The 23,258-nt window shown below is 53.9% G+C and overlaps 1 protein-coding gene and 1 pseudogene across 1 annotated transcript; one reads left to right on the forward strand and one right to left on the reverse strand.

Annotated features, from left to right (window-relative positions):
• Nucleotides 1-433: 433 nt before the first annotated feature.
• LOC134143750 (DNA polymerase epsilon catalytic subunit A-like) lies at nucleotides 434-16,797 on the reverse strand (annotated as a pseudogene).
• Nucleotides 16,798-21,730: 4,933 nt separating this feature from the next.
• LOC134143751 (olfactory receptor 5B21-like) lies at nucleotides 21,731-22,715 on the forward strand. The gene is made up of 2 exons (XM_062582037.1): nucleotides 21,731-22,104; nucleotides 22,232-22,715. Exons 1-2 carry the CDS (start codon nucleotides 21,731-21,733, stop codon nucleotides 22,713-22,715), a joined length of 858 nt encoding a protein of 285 aa, XP_062438021.1.
• The last annotated feature ends 543 nt before the right edge of the window (nucleotides 22,716-23,258 follow it).

The following is a 23,258-nucleotide window of genomic DNA, read 5'->3' on the forward strand; positions in this document are numbered from 1 at the left end:
TGGAATGCGGTCATGGATGGCTACATGCGTTTTAGGAAAGAGAAGCCAGGAAGGCGAGGTGGTGAGTTCCTCTTTATGTGAGAGAGCAATTGGAATGCCTCGAGTTCTGCCTAGGAGTGGAGGAGGAGGCAGTCGAGAGCTTATGGGTGAAGATCAAAGGGCAGGCTAGCATGGGGGCCCCGTTGTGGGTGTCTAAGACAAGCCACCTGACCAAGAAGAGGAAGTCAATGAGGCCTTCCACAGACTGCTGGAAGTAGCCTCCCAGTCACAGGCCCTGGTTCCCATGGGAGACTTCAACCACCCTGACATCTGCCGGAAGGACAGCACAGCTAGGCACAAACAGTCCAGGAGGCTCCTGCAGTACATCGATGGTAACTTCTTGACACAGGTGGTGGAGGAGCCTACGAGGAAAGTTTTCTTGCTGGACCTTGTCTTAAGCAACAAAGAAGGACTGGTTGTAGATATGAAGGTTGGGGGCAGCCTTGGCTTCAGTGACCATGAGGAGGTGGAGTTGAGGATCCTGCAGGAAAGAACTAGGGCAACAAGCAGGACTGCAACCCTGGACTTCAGGCTCTTCAGAGACCTAATTGGTGGAGTCTCATGGGTTAAGGCCCTAGAAGGAAGCGGGGTCCAAGAGAGCTGGCTAGTATTCAAGCATCACTTCCTCCAAGCTCAAGTGGGGCATCCCAAGGAGAAAGAAGTCCAGCAGACGGGGCAGGACACCGGCATGGATAAGCAAAGAGCTCTTGGCCAAATTCAGACAGAAGAAGAAAGTACACAGAATGTGGAAGCAGGAAGAGGCTACTTGGGAGGATTATAGGAATGCTGTCAGAGTATGTAGAGATGCAACAAGGAAACCTAAGGCCCAGCTGGAATTAAGTCCAGTGAGGGATGTTAAGGACAACAAGAAGGGCTTCCTCCTATACCTCAGCAGCAAGAGGAAGGCTGGGGAAAATGTGGGCCTGCTGCTGAATGGGGCAAAGGCCCTGGTGACGAAGGCTACAGAGAAGGCAGAATTACTGAATGCCTTCTTTGCTTCAGTCTCCACTGCTAATGGCAGCCCTCAAGAATCCCAGAGGCTGTAGACAAGGGAGAAAGTCTGCAGAAAGGAAGACTTTCCCTTGCTTCAGGAGGATTGGATTAGAGATCTTCTGGGCAAGCTTAATGTTTACAAACCCATGGGTCCTAATGGGATACACCGACGAGTACTGAGCTGCAGATGCTCTTGCCAGACCACTCTCCATCATCTTTGAAAGGTCCTGGAGAACAGGAGAGGTGCCTGAGGACTGGAAGAAAGCCAATGTCACTCCAGTCTTCAAAAGGGGCAAGAAAGAGGTCCCAGGTAACTACAGGCCAGTCAGCCTCACCTCCATCCCTCAAAAGGTGATAGAACAGCTCATTCTGGATGCCATCTCCAAGCATATGGAGAAAAACAGGGTGATCAGGAGTTGTCAGCATGGATTCACAAAGGAGAAAACATGCTTAAGGGGAAATCTGAGAGCCTTCTATGATGGCATGACTGGCTGGGTAGATGAGAGAAGAGCAGTGGACATGGTGTGCCTTGACTTCAGCAAGGCTTTCAACACTGTCTCCCGTAACATCCTCCCAGGCAAGCTCAGGAAGTGTGTGTTGGATGAGTGGACTGTGAGGTGGATTGAGGATTGAGAACTGGCTGAACGGCAGAGCTCAGACGGTTGTCGTCCGTTGTGCGGAGTCTAGTTGGAGGCCTGTGGCTAGTGGAGTTCCCCAGGGCTCAGGACTGGGTCCCATCCTGTTCAGCTTATTCATCAATGACCTGGTTGAAGGGACAGAGTATCTCCTCAGCACGTTTGCTGATGATACCAAGCTGGGAGGAGTGGCTGACACAGTTGAGCGCTGTGCTGCCATTCAGAGAGACCTGGCCAGGCTGGGGAGTGGGGCAGAGAAGAATGTCCTGAGGTTTGACAAGGGCAAGTGCGGACTGCTGCACCGAGGGAGGAATAACGCAAGGCACCAATACTAGCTGGGGCCTGACCTGCTAGAAAGCAGCTCTGCAGAGAAGGACCTGGGAGTGCTGGTGGACAACAAGTTAATTATGAGCCCGCAACGTGGCCACAGGTATCCTGGGGTGCATTAGGAAGAGGTTAGAACCTCATTAGGGTCTTGGCAGCAGCAGCAATGTTGTCTGTGATGTTCCTTTTCTCGCACTGGCTCTTTTTGCGTGCATTCAGATGTGCCCATGTGTAGTAAGAGCACCTGTGGAAGATCTGGTGAGGACTCAGGCAACTGGCAGAGCACGTGAGAGCAGCCCCAAAGGGTGCTCTCTACCCACTGACCAATCCACTCAGGGCCGGACATGCATATTGCCCTTTGTCAACGATGTCTAGCTACTTTGCAGCCAGTTGCTACTCCAGCTGCATGCAGTCAAGATGAAGAAATAGCTCTAGTCTGACCAAGTGTGTAACTCTCCTCAGTGTGTAGAAGGATCTGAAGGGAGAGTGTCAAGGGGATGGGGCCGGACTCTTGTCGGTAGTGCCATGCGGCAGGACGTGAGGCAACGGGCACAACCCGAAACACAGGCAGTTCTGTGTTCTCTACTGTGAGAGTGACAGAGCACTGGAACATGTTGCCCACAGAGGTTGTGGAAACTCCTTCTCTGGAGCTATTCAAAGCGCGCCCCGATGCACCCCTGTCTAACCTGCTGTAGGTGACCCTGCTTGAGCAGGGGGGTTGGACTAGAAGATCTCCAGAGGTCCCTTCCAACCTTACCCATTCTGTGAAAGGGGCCTTTAGGGGACGCGGAGTGACTCCTGGCTGGCCGTCCAAGCTGGGTGTCCAGCAGCTTTCCAGCTGTGACCGCTCTGCGCGGTTCCCGGGGCTCCCCGTGCACTTTGGAGTAGAAGTCATTCATTAAAGTGAGATCCTCCTGAATGGCTGCACAACTCTCTGGTGTATCAACCACTTACGAAAGCCCCATAAACAGCACCCGCTGCCCTACTGCCCTTACGCACTGAACCCATCCATTCATTGTAGAGTTACCTTTCTTATACCATGCTGAGTATTCCCAGTCCCCTTCTGGGGAAAATATGTGTGGAAAGGGCTCCAGGGAGGATTTTCTCTATCACCTTCTCAGGGATCAAGCTGCGGCTGACACGCAGACAGGCTGGCAGGCCTGCATCCGCCTTCCTCCCATGCTTGTGGGTAGGAGTGATGTCTGCTTTCTTCTAGAGCTCAGGAACCTCTCCCAGTTTTATATATACTTTTCAGGGAGTACTTCATACCAATTTTCCTTCCAGTTACAATTTCATTATTCGCTCTGCGCTTGTGCTTTCACCTTCCTGTTAATTAGCATACGAAGTGGAGAAGAGGTGGTGACATCACTATCATGGCATTTCCACCTCATTATTCATTTAGGGGTGTCTAGGATAACATGTTAATAAGCCTTCATGAACCGACAATCACTTGTGGGTTATTCCTCTGTTTTTGAATTGTCTACCTCTCACATTCTTTGACGTGCTGTGGTTTCAGCAAGGTCATTCTGCTGCAGCTGGTTATCCAGTGCAATGCTGTTTTTCTCTCTGCCTTGGCCTTGAGTCGTGTTAACTATTTGCAGGGGTTTCCTCTCAGCATCGCTCCAGCATCGCCATGACAACAGCCAGCTCCCTCAGCATGCAGACTGATGCCTGTCCAACTGGTCTACAAGTCGCTGAGGCCTAGTATGAGCTGGGGTACTGCCTCCCTCCTCCCAGGGGCCTTTCTGCAGCCCACAGCTGACTGCTAAAACTCATCGCGGATTGAAAGAGTCAGCGGATGCACCTGGTATGGGTGAGTGAGTTCGATGGACTGCTCCCAAGATGGCTGGGGATCGGAAATGCTTGCTGGGTGAGGCAAGGGAGCTTGTTCAGCCTGGAGAAGAGCTTTCAAGAGTACCTCAGGGCCTGGGAAACCTACTCTGCCACCATAGCTGACCCTGCTGGGAGCCAGAGGTTGGGCTACAGGCCGCTGGAGGTCCTGCCTTGCCTCAGCGAGCCTGTGATTCCTTCCGCTCCGGCTCTTCTCTTGCTGATGTTAGGGAAAGCACTGAAGTTCCGTGGGACCATGGAAGTACATCAGACACAAGCATGATCTGCCCTGGGTCCTGCTTTGCTTCACCTCTTAGTCTCTTTCTCGCTCTTTTCCCCCGTCTAAGTTCTTCCCTCTTGCCATCCACATAGCCTTGCCTCCAAACAGCCTGTCTCTGTTTGCCCTTTCCCCACAGGGAAAGGTTTTGCTTGTCTTGAACCCTCCTCTGGTGTTTTTGAGATGCCTTTGAGATGGTAATTCCTACCTTGGCCAGCAATGCCATTACACTAGCACCGCCTGCTAGTAGTGGTGCTGTGCTGCAGGTAGTTCTGCCCGCTGTTATCTTGTCAGAGGCACCACAAAGCGTGGGTGAGCCGTCTGCGCACACACATGAACAGCTGACACCAAGGAGCTTCCATATGGCGGAATCCTGAGAAGCCCGGGGATTTGGCCAGAGGCACCTTCATGAGGTTTTACAAGCAGAAGGGGCAAGTCGTGGTCCCCCTTGGCTAGGGCTGTTGTGTGTGCCACCAGGGCCGACCAGGAGACACCGGGGCCTTGCCGTTCTCTCACCCCACTGGGCAGCCTGCAACGTGTTGTGTCCTTGCCCTGCACTCGCCATTGCACGCCCCCACCCTCACACTGCCCCCAGGAGGAGCCTTGAGCAACATGCAACGGAAAGTATCTCCCCCTCTTGGAGTACTATGGCTTTAGCTGAAGTCGCCTCCCCCCCTCTCCCGGCAGAGGCAAGAGAAGCTGCCCTGGCAACTTGTGGGGCTGCGCAGAGGCTGTGTGGGGAGCGCAGATAAACCGCGTCGCAGCGATGCCCACACCGGGAGGCAGCAGGTCCCAGCCCCACACTCACCTTACCAAGTCAAGCAGGACGAGGAGCTGCAGCGCACGGTGCACGGTGCTGAGGTGCCCGTTCCTCACCACCATCGCCTGTGGGCTGGAGTAGCTGTATAGCGCCCACAGGCAATGCCGGGCACCCATTGCTGCCGGGATTGGCATGGCACGGCATGGCTCAGGGAACCACTGGAGCAGGAAGCACTGACCCCATCTGCCCACCCCCAATGACACCCCACAGCCGTCACACAGCCCCGACCCGGCACAGACACAACCCCTGCTGTGCCGTGGGGACCACAGCGAGGGACTGGCATGGACACGAGTGGAGGAGCCTGGAGCTGGCACTCGCAGCACAGCACCACGGGTGGGGCAGAGGGAGAGGAAAGAGGCTGCAGGCAAGGGATTGGGGCTGCAGGCAGGGCATGGGGGCTGCAGATGAGGGACAGGGGTTGGAGGCGAGGGAAGGGACTGGCAGGCAAGGCACAGGGCTGCCAGCAGGGCACAGACAGGGGCTGCAGGAAGGGTTGGGGAGCAGAGGTAGGACGGCTGGTTTACAGGTTGGAGGGGAGGAGAAAGGGGCGATGCAGGCTACAGGGCCAAGAAAGTAGTGGGTGAGCTGTGTGTCGAGCTCCTGTTCAGCAAATGTTGCGGGGGAACTGGAGTGGCACAGTGAAACTGGCGGAAGACTGGGTTAAAGCAGGTAAAAGGCAGTTCTTCCTTGTCTTTTGGCCCTGAACTGGAGAGAGTTGCTCCACAGGAGGTGGCGGAAGTACCAGCAGGGTTCAGACAGAGTAGAGACACGCATGGCAGAGAGATGCCATCGGGAACTCGTCAGAGCCATACCCTAGCAGGCCGACTGCAAGATGTGGGGTGCCAGCCTGGGACTGGGTGCAGGTGTGCAGGTTTGAGGGCTCTCCGCAGGGAGCAGCTTCTCCTCCTACCCTTGCCACTGATGAAGCCTTTGGGCTGGACAGCAGTCTGAGCATGCCAAAGTGTGATGCTGCTGGAGCGGGGATTGTGGGGAAGGTGGTGGTGACAGAGGTGTTGTCCTGCCTGCAGCCTCTGCTTAGCCCACTGTCACCTCCCCTGGCAGCCTTGGCTTGGCTTGGCTTCCAAGACTGGGACAGAGCGTGCTGCTGGAGCCAGAGGGTGTGCGGCAGTATGGCAGGCACTGGGGCTGCAAGGTGGGAAGCCCCCTGCGGAGGGTCTGGGCTCTGGGAAGAGCCTTGTGTCACATGCGTGCCTGTGGGGAAAGAGTCTTGGGAGCACACTCTGCCAGGCAAGGTAGGGGATCCTGGCGTTGCCTGCAGGGCTCTGGGTGGAGTGTGTTGCTCACAGTCATTGCAGGCAATTGTGTGCCGAACGCGCTGTGGGGCCAGTCCTGGCCTTCCTGTGCTGGTGATGAGTGGCAGGGATGGCGAGACACAGCCCTGGGCCACAGCAAGAGGAACAGACATGGTCTACTGGAGAGAAACACCTGTGGACCGCAAGGCACCCAAGGGATCCATTTTTCAATTCCAGTGGCTTGACTCAATGCTCACGAGACAGCAACTGAGCATGCTTTGCGGTAGCACTGTGGTACAGAGCAACCCTGCAAGCCCTGCAAGCCCCACAACAGGCCCTGCAGGCAGCAGGGTACCTGCGCTTCCTGACAGCACAGCTGCACAACAAAGCACTCAGGCCACAGCCATGACTCACATGACACACACAGCAGAGCCAGCAGAGGCTACAAACATTGCACTTTCATTACATGCAGAGAGAGCTGACAAGCGGCAGCTGCTTCCTGATGCAGCATCAAGCCCGGAGCCTTTGCAAACACACATTGTTTTGCACAAGGCAGAACAGCCCAAGCATATGGAATGCATGGAAGTGCCTGAGCTTGCCCCAGGGCACAGAGTGAGAGAGCTGCAGGGCACAGCTGGTGTCTTGGTGCAGCAAGAGCATGCACTCCACTCCAAGGAGCCCTGGGAGTGGGCAGTGCTCAGTGCTGCAGAGGAAGGCGAAAAACCCCCAGGCACTGCTGCCAATCTGTGCTGGGGGAAAATTCCTTCCTGACCCCAAAGGTGGCGATCGGCTGTTCCCTGCGCATGTGAGCAAGGCCTGCCTCCCGGTCAGCCCTGGCAGGCTTTTCACGCCCACCGGGGCACACCAGCGCTGCCCAGCTCCTTTCCTCTCTCTCTCAAACTGAAGCCACTTTAGGGGCTCCAGAGCATGGCAAAATCAAAAAAAACCTCAATCCCCCCACACAGACCTGATAGAGCCTGGGGAAAAAACTCTTTCCTGGGCCCTGCAGGAGACCACCTGGCCAGGTGCTCCAGAGTGTTACCTGAGACGTATGACACTGACGATGACCACTTGGAGCATCTTCGAATCGCATGGCCTGCATTTCCTGGGTGCTGCATGTGGCGCCAAAGCAGATAGGCATGTGGAGCTTTGGAAGGGTCTCCAGCTCCAAGAATGGATGCCCTTGCTCTTTGTGGGCCATCGAGTTAACTTTCTCCACTGCTCTCCAACTGAAAAGGCCTGGAGCCCTTGGGGAGCTCGAGGTGCATGTGAGGGGTCTTCTCCCACTCCCAAGGGCTTGCTCCAGTCTCTGAAAGACCAAAGTTACATCCGGCTTTGAATCCAAGCCTACCCAGAACACAGATTGGATCGGAGGGCCTCCAGCAACCTCTTCCAGTGAAAACCTTCCATGATCGGACGGTACATGAGGGCTGAATCAGCTGTGAGCTTCAGCCTGCTGCCTGCCTGTTAGCAAATTCCTGGGCACAGTCTGCGCTCCCAGAAGAATGGCTGCTGACAGTGGTGGCAGGGGTCACTTCCATTTCCCACAGGAGGCATGCACAGGCCAGCTGTGCCCAGCAGCACCACACGAGTACAGCAATAAAGGCAGAAAGCCTGCTTGCCTTGGCCCCTTTGCATCAGCTCAGCTGAGGCAGCTTAGAAGAGACCTGGAGCTGGCAGGTGCTGACCTCCCTCTGTTTTCCTGAGTGTGAAAACACTGTGAAAACCTTGCTGTCACTTGGTATTGCTCTGTGCATCTTTGGAGGAGTGTCAGGCGGAAGAGGAAGAGGATCCACAGTCTTTCTGAGGCTCAGGCAAGCCAAAGACCCAGTCTTAGAGCAGGTGCTGGAAGGGGTCAAGGGCTGCAGGAGGAAGGGGTTGGTCGTGCCTATTTGTGTTGGGGAAGAGGCAGCCGTCACAGGAGGCAGCGTTAGGCAGTGTTAGGGAGCGAAGCAGCAGACACAGGCACTTTCCAAGCCTGCGAGGTATGGCAGGGAGTGCTCTGAGCACCAAAGCAGGGCAGAGAAGGTGCAAAGCAAGAGCTGGGAGTAAGGTCAGAGGAAGGCCACCAAGAGGTCTCCATACCAAAGGGAGGTGCAGCTGCTGAGCGCGTCCATCGTTTGGCGGCCTGAGGTGCAGGCAGCCGTGCCCCTGCATGTCCTGCGACAACGTCGCGCTGGGTGGCTGTCGAGAGCCCTGCTGCCCTCGTGGCGGTGGGTGCGCCTGCGCCCAAGGACAGCCTGCAGAGAGCCTCGGCCCTGGGCGGCAGCCAGCTGCGAGCCGGCTGCCGAGCCTGGCAGAGCGGCAGGGGCGCGGGCGGCTTCTAGCCCTGCTCGTGCCGCGAGCACTGTGACTGTGTTGCTGAGTCATAGTGCTGCGACATGGGGGCCCCGGGGCTGCGCTGCAGCCTCCCTGCCAGCCATCTGCCGGCCCGGCGTCGGCATGGCATAAGGCCCCGGGGCTGCAAGCCCTGCTGCAGCCCCTGTGCCCAGCACCCCAGGGCACCTGTGCCTCCCGCTGCACGGCCATGCCCGGGCCATGGCCCAGGATGGCTGCCTGCCCCTTGCTCTGTGTCCACACGCCCCACGCTGCCCCAGGCTTGCCCCAGGTCACTGCAGAAAGGGCAAGAGTTCGCTCCCATGCTGCCATTGGGAAGTGGCATCCCTGTGCCATGGCACCCCCTCCCTAGGCCAAGGCCTATTGCTGAAGGGGCCAAACTTCTCAAGAGCACCCTCAGAGGTGTCCCGACCAGAGCATCCCCTGGTGTCCAACAGGACCTTGAAGACGGGCCAGCCTTTTGGTGCCTGTTCCATCCTAGCCGAGGAATATCCTCCCCAGAGCCACAACCCATCCTTGGGGCCCACACTCGACACTCGCTTCCTCCACTGGACACCAAGCCAGCATCTCACAGCTCTTCTCGGTGCCGCCAGCACTGGGTAAGCAGCGCACTGTCTTCTGCCCTGGGAGGATAAACACACAATGCTGAACTTCCTGGCAAATGGGATCCTGCCTAGTGTGCTGTGCTGCACAGATCACTTGTCCCTGCACATGCCCAGCTCCCCGTGGCCCAACATGTCCATGTTGCCAGGGGTGCAGTCATGGTCGCAGTTGCATACAGCACTGCAAACTGTTAGCCCCTGCAGGGTCAAGGGGGACATGATGAGAACAGGACATGCACCTGGTAGTCCTATGCTGTGGCTGCAGAGGGGATGGGGTACCCCATGTGCTTCCCCATCTCTGCATCGGTGCCAGCCCTTGCAAGCTGCCTGGGGTAAGCAGCTGTTAAGAGTGCCTGCGGTGGCCCTACTCTAGCATGGCTTTCCTTGGTGTGTCCTCCGGAGTAGACAGTCAACCCTCTTCTCCATTTCCTTGCATGGGAACTGAGCCAGGGGTAGCTGTGCTCACTAGGATTCCCCAGCTCTCTGCATCCGCCAGCAAGCTCCACTCAGTCTCCACACATCTCTCCTCCCATGATCCCTCACTCAGCAGCCCCCAAACAGTGCCCAAGCCAAGGGTGGCATGCAGATTCCTGCCACAAAGTGGTAGCGGCAGAGGAGAGCTACAGGCACCAACATCACGTCCACGTGCAGCACCGCACTGACTGTCCTGGGGTCCCTGCTGGCAGCTCCATGCATCTCTGTAACCCACCATCCTCTCCATTCCTCTTCCCAGGCCCACCTCACCTCAGGGCAGGTCTCTATTATCACGGCAGGGCTGAACTCCACCCACGCAAGGATGCGGAAGGTGCTCCCGACCTACGAAGCAACCAGCTGAGATGATGCTATTTGTAGGAAGGCACGGCTATGCTTTGACACAGGCACACACAAGCGTATGCACATGGAGATGAGACCACATGCATTCTCATGTATAGTCACGTGCAGCTGTGCCCACATGCATTTGCACATGCACGCGCACAGGGGCACACACACACACACACACACTGGGACAGTGAACACAGGTTCACCCCCGTGCTCATACCACCACCTACGCATGCCTATTCACACAGGGACACGCAAGTCGTGACTTTGCACTGCTGTGGAAAGCACCCCCTGGCAGCACTTTGCTGAATCTGGAGCTGGTTCTGCAGGCAGCACACAGGGCAGAGCTGCTGTACCATGTACCCAACAGACTTGAGCCAACCTTTGCTCTTTGGAAACAAATACTGTCGAGAATGGCAGTGGCAGGGACACACTCCAGCACTGTGTCCTCATACCAGGGTCACCGCTGTCCCCAAATCACTTGCCCCATGAAAGCTCCGATCTGCTGCAGTGCAACAGCAAGAAGCATTTTGCCTTCAAAGTCATTTCTCCATGGCTTCTTGCTGCTTTTAATCACAGATTGCTGAAAGCCTGAGGTGGGCAGGAGGTTTGCAGGCCTCTAGTCCACCCCTCTGCTCTAGGCAGGGCTAACTCCATGCAAAGCAGGCTGCTCAGGACCTTGTCCAGCTATGTTTTGAACCTCTCCAAGGACACAGGGCTCCCACCTCTCTGGTGCCTCTCCCAGGGCTGCACCACTCTCAGGCACAAGAATAGTTTCCCTTCTACCAGTTCTAATTCCCCCAGGGGCACCTCATGCCAGATGCCTCTTGTGCCTTCACTGAGCACCTCTAAGAAGAGTCTGCCTCCATATCCTGCTCCGGGTGCTGGATCACTGTCTTAGATGCCCCTTCATTATCCTTTCCTGAGACAGAACAAACGCAGCTCCTTCAGCCTTTCCTCCTACGTTGTGTTCTCCAGCCCTGACCATCTTCATGGGCTCTGCTGCACTTGCTCCAGCTTACTGGCAGCTCTCATGGTCCCTGCACAGGGCACTGCATTCCAGATGTGGCCTCACTGTTGCCACCTAGGGGGGATTCATCTGGCTCAACATCTCTGTGACAAGACTTTTGGGGGTAGTGGAAGGCTCCGAGACTCTCTGTCCGAGAGAGGCCATCAAGCAGGTCTGACACACTGGCCAGGTGATGCTGGGTGGCGGCTCCAAGCCATGTCCACACTGGCAATGCTCGAGGACAGCCCAAGCTCTTCCACAAACCAGCTTGGTAATTTCAAAAGCACTTTGCCAAAACCACTGCAAACTCATCCTCTCTCTCTATGCCACCCGTTGAAAAAGCTAAGAGCCTTCCCCAGTGCACCAAGCCATCTCTACTCTGGCTACGCAACAGGCCTGGGGCAGCTGCCACATCTGAAAGTGCCCCACCAAAGTCATGCGGTTGCCTCGAAAGACAAAAAGCTGAGAGAGTGCCTCTCCTCCGGGATGGAGCCCAGCATCAAAGGCACGTTCTTCTTCCCGCTTCTCACTTGCAGAGTCTGGCAAGGTTCACTCTGTTTCCCACAAGCTTTGGGGCAATACAAAGCTGATCCGCCCTCTGCTACAAATAGCTGCAGCTGGCAATAATAGCCCTGGCAAACAAGGAGGTGAATGTCAGAGCTTCCCCTGACCTGATCTGAAAGTGCCCTCTCCTGCCCTGAACATCCAAAACCACAGAAGCCTGACGCTGCTTGTCAGGGCAGGCAGAGCATGGCGTGCCTGCCTGGCTAAGGCCACAGGGCCCTGCCCGGTGCTACGTGCCAAGCTCCCCAAGCTCCGCTGAGCCTGCCGCACAGCACTGCAAAGGTGACCTAACATGCAGTCCCAATGTGGCTGGGATGCAGCTGTGGTTGCCTCAGCGGGAGCCAAGGACAGTGCTGGGCCTGGAGGAGGGAACACAGCAGTCCCCATGCAGGCAGCGCGGACCACCACACAGGACAGCTTCCTTTGCTGGGTCCATCTGGGTGAAGGAGCAGTTGGGAAGCCCTTGCAGAAAGTCTGCTGTTCATCTACTGCTGCAACAGGCCACCCAAAGCAAGCAAGACAAGAGAAGAGAAGGGAGAAAGGAAGGTCGGAGCCTCAACTCGGCCAGGGGTGGGTGTGGAGCGGAGGTGGGGGGTAGTGGGCTAGGTACACCCCAACATCCCACAGCTTGCTTGGTGACTGTGTCACGCCCTTGACTTTGGTGCTGACAGAGCTCTGCGGGCTTGTCTCCCATTCCTGGTAGCCCTTCTGAAGGATGAACATAGATGTACAAGGAAAGGACAGGAAAAGGAGCTATCAGTGATCTCCTTGCCTCTCAGACCCAGAGTGCTGTATCCGTACTACGTGATACTTGGCGGGAATGGTCTGTGTTGCATCTTTCGTATCCATACTACGTGATACTTGGTGGGAATGGTCTGTGTTGCAACTTTGGTATCCGTACTGGGTGATACTTGGTGGGAATGGCCCGTGCTGTAACTTCTGTAACCGTACTATGTGATACTTGCTGGGAATGGTCTGTGCTGTAAATTTGGGTGTCTAGAACAACACTGCAGTGTTAAGCAGAAAACGAATAAGTAACTAACAAGGTCCTGGAAATCTGTGAGAAAGAACAGTGAACAGATTCAGTGGCTTCCAGCCACAGAATAACTGTGAGAAACAGTCAGCAAGAAGGTCTGAAGTTGAAGAGTAATGAAATAGCGAATCCCAAAGTCAATGTGGCCCCCGAAATAAATCTGCACATGTGCGCAGTATCATAGCCCGGTTATGCAAATGGGGTGGAGTTGGGCTAAACTCCCTGCACTTGCCGGGCCCATGTGCCGGGACTCCCGCCTACCGCGAATAACCATAAACACCGGAACTTTTCCAAAGGAGAGAGAGGCTGCTACACAACAGAGGGCCACGTTGCCTCCTCAGGGATGCCCAAAAGGATTGTGCCTGTTGACTGTCTCTCTCTCATCATGCAGATGATTGGGACAAGCATTGGAGTGTTCCTTCTTGAGATTTCCGTCAGTCTCTTTGTAAATACTTACAAATAAACTGCTTGCTGCTGAAGAGTGTGAGTGTGTGTGTATGTGTTTGTGTCCGCTTTGGCAAGGCAGCACTTGGCCCCCAGGAACCTGAGTGGAACAAGTGCTCCCTAGCACCATCTGTGGGCACCAGCACATGGGGCTAGGAGACACAGGGCTCTGTTGCGATTTGAGGTATTTGAGGGCAGCAGGCAGGATGGGAAGGGCTCTGCTGGGCTACTTTGTTCACCAGGCACGTGTCATCCATCTCCTGCAGCTCTGGAAGTCCCTGGGATCTGCCACTGCAGTGCTCCAGCTGGGCCTCCTCTTTCCTATCCCTCTGCTCCACTTCCAATCATGCTTCCAGGAGATCATGGTGTGGAGCAATGTGTGGGCAAGGAGGTAATCTCAGAGCCACCAAAGGCAGGCAGAGTGGATGGACAGTTAAGAGAGAGCTGCCACACTCGCCTTGCCCTGTACAGCAACACATGCCCAGCATCTCTGCTGTATCTCCCCCGGCTTGCGGGCATGGCCCCTCCATTACCTGGTCCCAAGCAGCTTCTGGAGAGCATAGGCTCCAGCACAGCTGCTTTGTGGCACAGGAGAGGGTGGAGGTGGTGGGCATGGAGTCATGCCAGGGCAAGCACCAACACCCTGCTCTCTGTGAGTGCCAGCAGAACCTGCTAATCTGGGCTTTGCACAGTTCAGGAAAGCTGAAAGCATCCCAAAGGCAGGGATGGGATGAGGCCAGCGTCAGGTCCTCAGTGACACATTGGAGCCGCGGCAGCCACCTGCAAACAGCCCTTGCCATGCTGCTCTGCACAGGCAAGCAGAGCACCCCAGCAGGGCAGTCTCAGGAGAGCCAGCCTCCCTGGCCTGAGGTTTGCACCTCACGGCTACCTTGCCCACGCAGGGCAGGCCTTCACGGTTGGCAGAAAGCACAGGCAGAGCTCTGCCACACACTTCCTTCAGCAGCCAAGCATTACCCATCTCATGCAGATGTAGAAATCCCTGGGATCCAGCATTGCCACGCTGCAGCCGTGCTATCCACAGGTGTGCAGGCCAAGAGAAGCTCTGCAAGCTGCTCAGGCAGGACTGGCTGGCTTGGGCACAAAGCAATGACTAAACGTCCAGAAAGCACACAGAGATGAACTTGTGCCAGATGGGCCGAAAGGCACAAGTTATCACTGGGTTTTTCACTGGCTGTTACAGAGGAGCTGCTGCCAGGAGGCTGGACCTGGTGGCAGGATGCACACATACCTGGGAAGAAATGGTGAGGGCAAAATCTCCAGCACAACTGCAGTACACAGGCATAGGTGTCCCCTTCACACCATGACACTTCTTGCACACCTAGAGGCAAAGGGGTTTTAGCTGGGATAGCAGACAAGACTGAGCAGCTCAGTCCTTTGACAGGGCTCTCTGGGGACACACCACAGACACAAGGTCAATGGGTCAAGCCTCAGCCAGCCAGCAAAAGGCTGCAGCTATGCGCAGAGAAGAAGTGGAGAGTGCTCGAGCCAAACTCTCCTCATCATATCCCCACTGCATCACATCAGTCACAGAGGTAAGGTTGGGTTGCTCTGGTTCCAAGGAGCAGAGAGCAGCTTCAGCCCTCCTGCTGCAGCCTGCCACATCAAGGGCAGGCTCCTGCAGCATGGCAGCCCAGCACTCACCAGGTCCTGCAGCAGGAAGGCCATTAGCTTCTTCTGCAGCGCTTCCACCAGTGCCATTTCAATGGAATCCGAGTCATACTGGGCCTGGCAGTTGGAGCATACCCAACTGGGCAGCACTGACCCATCCGAGGGGCAGAGAGAAGGGAGATGAACACAAGTGTGACTCTTCCCAAGAGAAAGCATGGTGCAGCCTCAGCCCTCGCAGCCTAACAAGAGCATTCTGAGAGCCCCAAGTGCCAGGAAGCCATAACCGATTTTGTGAGGGGATAAAGCATCAGCCAAAGCACCAGGACACCTCAAACCGTCACAGGCAGCTAGGAAAGGGGATGAGCAGAAAATAACCCTGAAGGGAGGTTTACCATTGTCATGGAACCAAGCAGACCTTCAAAGCCAAAGGATTGAGAGAGAGAGAAAGACAGACAACATGTGAGTTCACGACAGGCCGAGAGCACAACCATGCTAGGGCTTCTGGTGTCCCCAAAAGGGACTTCATGCATGCAGCCAGGGCAAAAGGGATTTCCTGGGAAAGGAAGGTTGTACCTGCGAGAGGACAGGGTCCTTGCACACATCCAAGTCCCTGCAAAAATTGCACTTCCTGCGGATGACTTCAGGGAGCATGTAGGAGTGGCAAGGGTCCTGAAACTGGGCTTCTTCTGAGAACTCACCCACCTCAATGAGGTGCAGCAGGTTCCAGCACAGTTTGTTTACTTGGTTAGTTATACTGGCATCCAGGGACAAAACCTACAGGAGAAAGTGTTAGGTAAGGCCACCAGCAGAGAAGACGGTCCTCATGGGGACTCTCGCATCTCCCCCGTCTACAAATTGATTGTAGAATTCTAACAGATTATTTACAAAAAAACAAAAAACAAACAAAAAAACCCCAAAACATGGCCCACCCCACTAACCTTGTAGACATATTTGATGAACTCTAGAGCTGGGTTGTTGAGTGGCAAGTAGGAGCCAGGTAGCACTGGGAACATGTCTGAGGGCTCAGTGGCATTACGGAAACCGGCCATCTTCTTCTGGATCTTCTGAGTGACGGTGAAGAAGCTCTGTGTGAGCTCGTTGGCCATGTAATCCTGTGAGAAAGTGATCATGCCTGCAGAGGAGGAGCAGAGAGAGCTCTTGAGCCATATGGAAGCATGTGGGGACAGCAAGGTGGGTAGCTCTCTTCCTGCTGCAGGACTGGCTCAGCAGTGCTGCTCACAGCTCTCCCATGCCTAACTGTGGCTAACCATACTCACCAGGCATGGCTGCTGTCTCTCCCAGTGCCTCCCAGGACACCTGGCTCGTGGCTCTCCTCTTGATGGGAGCGCTCCCAGGGGCATTGTGCTGCAGCTCCTCCTTCATGCTGTGGTACACAGCCACAATGTAGGCTGCAAAGACACATAAGAAAAGCTCCAGATGCAGTCCACGATGGGAGAGTGGCACAAGTGCTACTGTGCTTGTTGACCCTCCTGGGGCACCAATGACTGATCAAGAACTAATGACATTTTTTCCCTCTCTGAGAGTTCACACTGGTGCTGAAACCACCCAAACAATGATATTTACAGACATGGAGGTGGTCCCTTCCGTACCACATCTAGCACAGTGCAGTCTTTGACTGTAAGGGGTTTTTTGGATCAACATCAGAACCTTCTCAGTAGCACAAAGAGCTTCAAGAAGCTGTGGGGAATGCTGTGGATATGGCTTGGGCAGCAGCAGGGTGGGGATAGCTCTAGTCACCAGAGGTAACATTCAAAGGAGGACCAGGTGAGCAGCAGACTGCACTCACCCAACACAAGCATGAGGAAGCAGTTCTGACAGGAAGCAGCCTGGGGGAGAAACTGCACAATGTTCCAACTATTCTCTAGCAAGTCCTCCATATTTGCTTCTCCATCCTCCTCCTCTTCTTCCTTGTTCTCCTCTTCTTCCTCACTGTCCTCATCCAACACTTAACTCTTGCTAGTGTCCTGCTGGAATGGAGCACAAGCCATGCCCAGGCTTTCGGTTGGTGATATCATAGCAATTCCCTATATCCAAACCAATAGCTCCCTGCTCAACTCAACCCACTGCACCCCTGTCTCTGGAGCTGAGCACTTCCCATCTCTTACCTCCCCAGAGTGGATGCTAGAATGCACTCTTCCCTTGATACCTCCGTAATTTGCTGGATCCATCCACATCAGGAATTCCCAGCAGCGGCAGAAGGAAATAGTCAGAAAGATCTCCTTTGAGTGGATGCTGGAGGGAAGAGACTGCAGTCGCACACAATGTTGGCATCTTCCCTAGTTAATAACCTTCTCCATGGGAGGCAATGAGGAGCAGGTGATGTTAGCAAGAGAGCAGTTCACTTCTCACATCCAACCATGCTTCAGCGAATGGACTCAGTACAAAAGGCTGCAGAGCAGTCATTAGCAGAACTAAGGGCTGCAGAGGAATCATACCCAAGCTTCAACTGCCTCTTGTGTCAAGACGCCTGTCTTAGGAGCCTACACATCATAGCTGGGATGCTGAGAGCTGCCAGAGTATAAGAGACTGGGCAGAGCGCAACTGCTCACATTCTCCTAAAGGTCTCTTCAGATTGAATTGTACAGATATTTTTGGAATATTGCCCCATACAGCACAGTTAAGGGACAGATCCCTACTCTGGGCATGATGGCGAGAGAACCAGGTGACCTTGTCCCCTTTCTTCCAAAGCTAACTTTGCAAGAAATGCAGTGCTGAGGACCAAGAAGAGGCAAACAATCAGCATCCTCCTTCCACACTTTGAGCCATGTCTTAGCTCAGCCTCCAGAAGATTTTCTCCAGGCCTGGCTTGCTGAGCGTACCCCTTGGCAGCCAAGTGTGCCCCACCTGTTGATGATGTACTCCATGTAGCTGATGGCATCCTCAATTCGCCGTTTCTTGGTGCACAAGATGATCTGGTTGAAGCTGGCATAAACCACTGAAGAACCAAGACGCTTGAACTCGGCCACTAACCTACAAGCAGAACACAGGAGCTGGAGGCAGTAGGCTGGAGGAACTGCTGCTATTTAGCTGCCATTAAACAGGGAACAGCAAACCACAACACAACATACAAGGATATGCTGCTCCAGCACAACCAGAAGTCAAATGCGTTGGTCTTGCCATCTAAGGGAGCTCCAACCACAGTATGGCAGGCACTCCAACAAAAGTTGGACCAGCTATGCATCCAGAAGTTACTGGGCCTTTCCAGAGGTTGTGCCACAGGTGCTGAAAAAGACCCAGCTATGGGTGCCAATAGAGTCCCACCCATGGCTACATCTGTCTGCTCCACACACAGGGCATGGCAAGCTCCATTTTCACTTACTGTAGGAAAAGCCTCTTCATCATGTTGTGCAGAGGGCAATGCAAAGCTCGGTCATAAAGCAGTGAGGAAGGAGAGCGGAGCCAGTGGTAAAAGCGAATCACCTGGTTGGCTGCATAGATGTAGGGATACTGTGTGATCTCCTTCACCCAGCTCACCACCATGCTCTTCAGAATCCTGCCACGGAGCAGAGATGAGCATCACACCAGGCACATGAGCCCTTCCTCCTTTCACACACTGACATGTTTTCAGATAATGCTAGAGCAAGTGAGAACTCTGCCAAAGCAGAGATGCATTAGCTCTCAGCACATAAGCCACAGGGCAAATATGTGCCTCCGTGACCTTGTGGAGGTGAAGAGAAGAGAAACAGGAAAGGGCAAACTCTTCAAAAGCATCTCCTCACATATGCTGGCCTAGCCACTAGGGAGAGCTGATCCTCAAGCCTAAAAGGGAGGATGTCAACAGACAAAGCTGGGCTTCGCCTCCTTCCCTCTGCCAAGCCAGCTGCCTATTGTGCTTCAAGGCACCCCACAAACCACATGCTAGTAAGAATCTGGAGAGGCTAAAGCCAGCCAGTCAGCTGGGAAGGAGAGGCAGGACCCTGAGCGCATCAGGCAGGATGGAATAGATGCTCCATCTCATGCTGACCCTTACAGACATACCTGAAAGGGTTGGAGCACAGGGCACTCTCATCATAGCTGTCTGGAATGTTGGCACCTTGGTTCCCTGTCACCATGTCTTCTAGAGATTCCTGCTGGATCACATCAAAACTGATACTCACGCTGGAACCTTCCTCCATGTCATTGATGTGATGGGACTGTAACACTGTGTTTACAGCCAGGCTCTGAATATCCAGCTCCAGACACACTGTGAACAAACACAACCTGTCAACGGGCAAGCAGGGCAGAGAAACAGCAAGGACACAATCCCCTCTCCAGGTATGATGAATGCACCCACTTGCCAGGACTTTCCACAAGCTGTAAGAGCTCTTTACAGGTGTTGCTGCATCCACCAAGTGCAACATCAAGATATTCATATCAGGAAATGGTGAAAGCCTATATAGTACTGCAGCAGCATGGGAAACTGTGCTGCTCTCCAGACTGCCACACACCTTGTATTACAGGCCTTAAAGGACACTTTTGGCACATGGCCAGACCTCTCCCCTCTGTGGATGTGATGCTATGTATGCATGGCCCCATTCACTGCACAGCTAAACAGTAGATCCAACTACTGTTGGATCTACAACAAAACTTGGATCTGCTTCCCCTCCAGGGGCCACAGCTTTTTCTGCAGCAGAGGTGCTCAGAAGAACTATCAGTCAGCTTGTTTTGCATCACAGAAAGATTCATCCTAGGGACCACCAGAAGTGATCTTCTGAATGCTGCTATGAGAGGCCGCAAACTAGAAAATAATCTGTATTTAAATGCCTACATGCATTTTTTCTATTGCATACAGGACCTTCTATCCCCAGGAGATGCAAACTGCGTATATCCTGTCCAGATCATCATTGCTCAACTTCTGAAGCTGTCAGCAACTGCAGAACTGCTCAGATACTCTTCTGCCACTGCAGCCATCCTTCTCCCGAAGCTCATGAAAGAACACTTGGCTCTGCCCCCACTCAGTGCTATCCTATCTGTGGAGTAGCAGCCAGGGTTGTTTATCTCCACTGAGGCTCTCTCGTCAAACTCCATAACTAAACAGTTGTCATCAGCCTCTTTACCCCCCCAGCTCTGGGTGGGCTGTCGGTGAGAGCCACACCAAATGGTTGTGGCGACGGAGGGGGCGGGAGAAAAACAGGTCAGAACCAAGAGGTAGACATGTCATCAGGGATATTCCCAATGGGGATGTGGTAATATCTGAGGAAAGGAAAGAGGTACAGTCATCGGGGTAAACACATCAACGGAAGAACTCTCTGGAGAGCCCCAGCCCTGCAGGGAACAGCCCTTCTGGCCTGTTGTCTTCAGAGCCAGAAGCATCCTCCCAAGCCATTTCACAGCCCTGTTGCTGCTGCTCAGCTGCTCAGGCTAAAGTGACCTCACAGCTGCTCTGCTGATGCTGTTCCTGCTGCTGGCCTATCCGGTACTCGGGCAGCAGTGACCTCACGGTCTGCACTGAGGCCATGAACCTGCTTCTGGCCTGTCAGCAGCAGAGGTAGAGGGGACTTTACATGAACCAAAAGCATCGGAGAGCCTGCTGATGACATATAATCTATAGAGAAGGAAGTGTCCTCACAATCAGCATCAGAGCCCTGTCCCTGCCTTTGACCTGTCAAGTACTCAGGCAGCAATGACCTCACAAAGAACATACAAGCCATGTGCCTGTTTCTGGCCTATCACCACCAGAGACTGAGGTGACATCACTAGAAGATACAAGAGCTTCCTGCTGGCCTATCAGGTACTGAGGCAGCAGTAACCTCACAATCAGAATGGAAGCCATGTGCCCACTGCTGGCCTATCAGCACTCAGGCAGAAGTGACCTCACAAGCACAAACTTCTGTCTTCTCTCTGCTTCTGGTGTATCAAGTGCTGATGGAAAAATGATCTCAAAAACAGTATCAAAGCCATAAGCCTGTTCCTGGCCTCTGAGTAGCAGATACAGAGGAAACAGAAAGAATTTTCATGAACCAAGAGTCTGCTGTAGCCCACCAGCTTCAGAGAGAAGTGACTTCACAATATGGATCTAAGCCATGTGCCTGCTGCTGGCCTATCAGGTGCTTGGGTGGTGGTGACCTCACAAGCACAAATCCCAGCCATGTCCCTGGTGCTGGCCTGTCATGGTCTCACACACAGGTCACCATGTCATTCACTCCCACGAACCCAGGGAATGGTGATCTCCAGGATTTGCTTGCTCCTGCAGTGGCTTTCCAGGATCTGGGAAAGGGCGTAGGAAGTAGCAGGGACCTGGCAAAATGCACGTCAGCACCATCACCTCATGAGCTATGGGTCCTGTTCCTCTTCCCCTCAGTCCTTGGAGCTGCCAGCTCCTCTCCAGCAGGGTGACAAGAACCTGAGCTCTCCTTGCCCATCAGGAAGACATGCTCCCATAAGCACTGTTGGTTGCTTGTCTCCAAGTGCCTAGTCCAGGAAGTGTGTGCAGGGCTGTTCTCACAGCCCCAGGCAGTGCAGTGCCGTGAGGATCCCGTCAGGCCTGTTCTTCCAGCACTTCCTTAAACAACATGCTTGGGAGGAACAGGAAGGGCTAGGTCCCATCTGTGCCCCTCCAGCTGGCTGCACGCAACACCCTGAGTGCTTATGAGAGTCCATCAGGAGCATGCCCTCAGGTGCTGATGGTCATGGAAGAAATGGCCTTTCCAGAGAAGTGGCAAATGTACCTATAGTTAGAGATGTTTAGTGCTGAGACTCCTGACCCGAATCTCTCTCTTTTGATTCATTTCTACTTTCTTTCTCCACTTCTCCCACAGAAATTCATTTTACTCTGTGCAATATGTCAGGAGTCCACACCACAAGTAAAGGAGGCCGAATCCAACCCTGTGGCTCAGGGCTTGGGATCTTTGGCACCTCAGCAGGGTCACCGCCACTTGGCGTTTCCAGACCTGTGCTGTGAGCTCTCACGCACATACTTACTCTTTCCCTCAGATGCCCAGATTTTTGGCCTGGCATTTCCTTAGACTCAGTTCTTTCCTCACAGTTCTGCTCTATTATGCGAGAGAAAGAATAGAGACATGGTAGACTAAGGTGTGGCCCTAGGAAACATGGCTGAAGAGCACAGAAGGCATCAAGTAGTTCATAGTCACCCTTGTCGATGTTGTACACATACAACATCGTATGGAGAAAGAGAAAGGGAATAACTGCACATCATCAAGTGAGTTCCTCCTGCTGGGAATGGGGAACATCCCCTCACTCCATACACCACTCTTCCTCCTCTTGCTCCTGATCTACTTGGTGACCGTGGTTGGGAACAGCCTCATTGTTGTGCTGGTGGTGGCAGACCGGCATCTGCACAGCTCCATGTACTTCTTCCTGGGCAATCTGTCCTTTGTAGAGACCTGCTACAGCTCCACCATCCTGCCCCAGCTGTTGGCCAGCTTCCTGACTGGAGACAGAACTATGTCTGCTCAGGGTTGTATGACTCAGCTCTATTTCTTCATTGGTTTTGCAGCTACTGAGTGTTTCCTGCTGGCATCCATGTCCTATGATCGGTACTTGGCCATAGCCAGCCCCTGCTCTATGCAAGCCTCATGACCTGGAAGGTTTGTCTCCTGATGGCAGCTGGGTCTTGGCTGGGGGTTTGGTCTTTTCTGTAGTAGCCACTGTCTTCTCATCAAGGTTAAAGTTCTGTGGCCCTGCTGCAACTGACAACTTCTTCTCTGATTTTACTCCTTTGCTGGAGCTCGCGTGCACTGACACCAGTGTAGTTAAAATAGTAACTTTCATCCTGACTCTCCTGGATTCAGTCTTCCCCTTCCTGATCACGCTGGCCTCCTACGTGTCCATCAGAATTGCCATCCTGAGGATCCCCTCCAGCATGGGCAGCCAGAAGGCCTTCTCCACCTGCTCCTCGAACCTCACTGTCGTCACTGTTTTCTATGGCTCCCTCATCATTGTCCACATGCTGCCCAGAACCCCCAGACTCAGACAGCTCAACAAGGTGTTCTCCTTCTTCCTACCCTGTCCTCACCACCCTGGTCAATCTCCTCACCTACAGTCTGCAGAGCAAGGAGCTCAGGAAGGCCCTGAGGAAAGCACTCAGGAAAGATTTGGGTGGTACCCAGGGCTCATGCCAGTTGACATGGGCACAAACAACTTCTAACTTCTACAAAGCCAAGTACTGTGTACTGCAAGATCTCTTTAGAAGTGTGTGGCCTTGAGACTGCCTGTGGAGTGCTAATGGGAGGAAAGGGAAAGCTCTGTGGAAAGAAATGCTCTTATTTTAGAAAAAGAAAGTTAAAAAGGTCATGCATAAACTTTTTCTTTGATTATAAGGAGTGTGCTGTTCCTACATGTATCAACTGTTTTCTTTCTCGGAGAATCTGGAAGGAATAAATTTGGGATGGCAGATGAATTCCTTCCATGGGCATGCCTGGGGGGATCCATCTTGCTTTTGGTCCCTGAGATGGGAGACATCTCCCTCAGCATTGCACATTTCTAGGGTAGAAGCTGGCATGTCAGCCGGCAGTGAATATTACATCTCTCTGGACTTCTAAGGAAAAATGTGCTGTTTCTGTTTGGGGGCTTAGGTGGGTTAAACCCACCTCAACTATATTCCCTCCTTTGGCTTGGCACAACCTCAAGGACCAGCTAGGGTTACAACAAGTGGTTGGATGGGGTGAGCAGTCATGCCTTCTCCAGCAGC

Source organism: Rhea pennata, chromosome 8 (genome assembly GCF_028389875.1).
Source record: "Rhea pennata isolate bPtePen1 chromosome 8, bPtePen1.pri, whole genome shotgun sequence".
Lineage (NCBI taxonomy): Eukaryota > Metazoa > Chordata > Aves > Rheiformes > Rheidae > Rhea > Rhea pennata.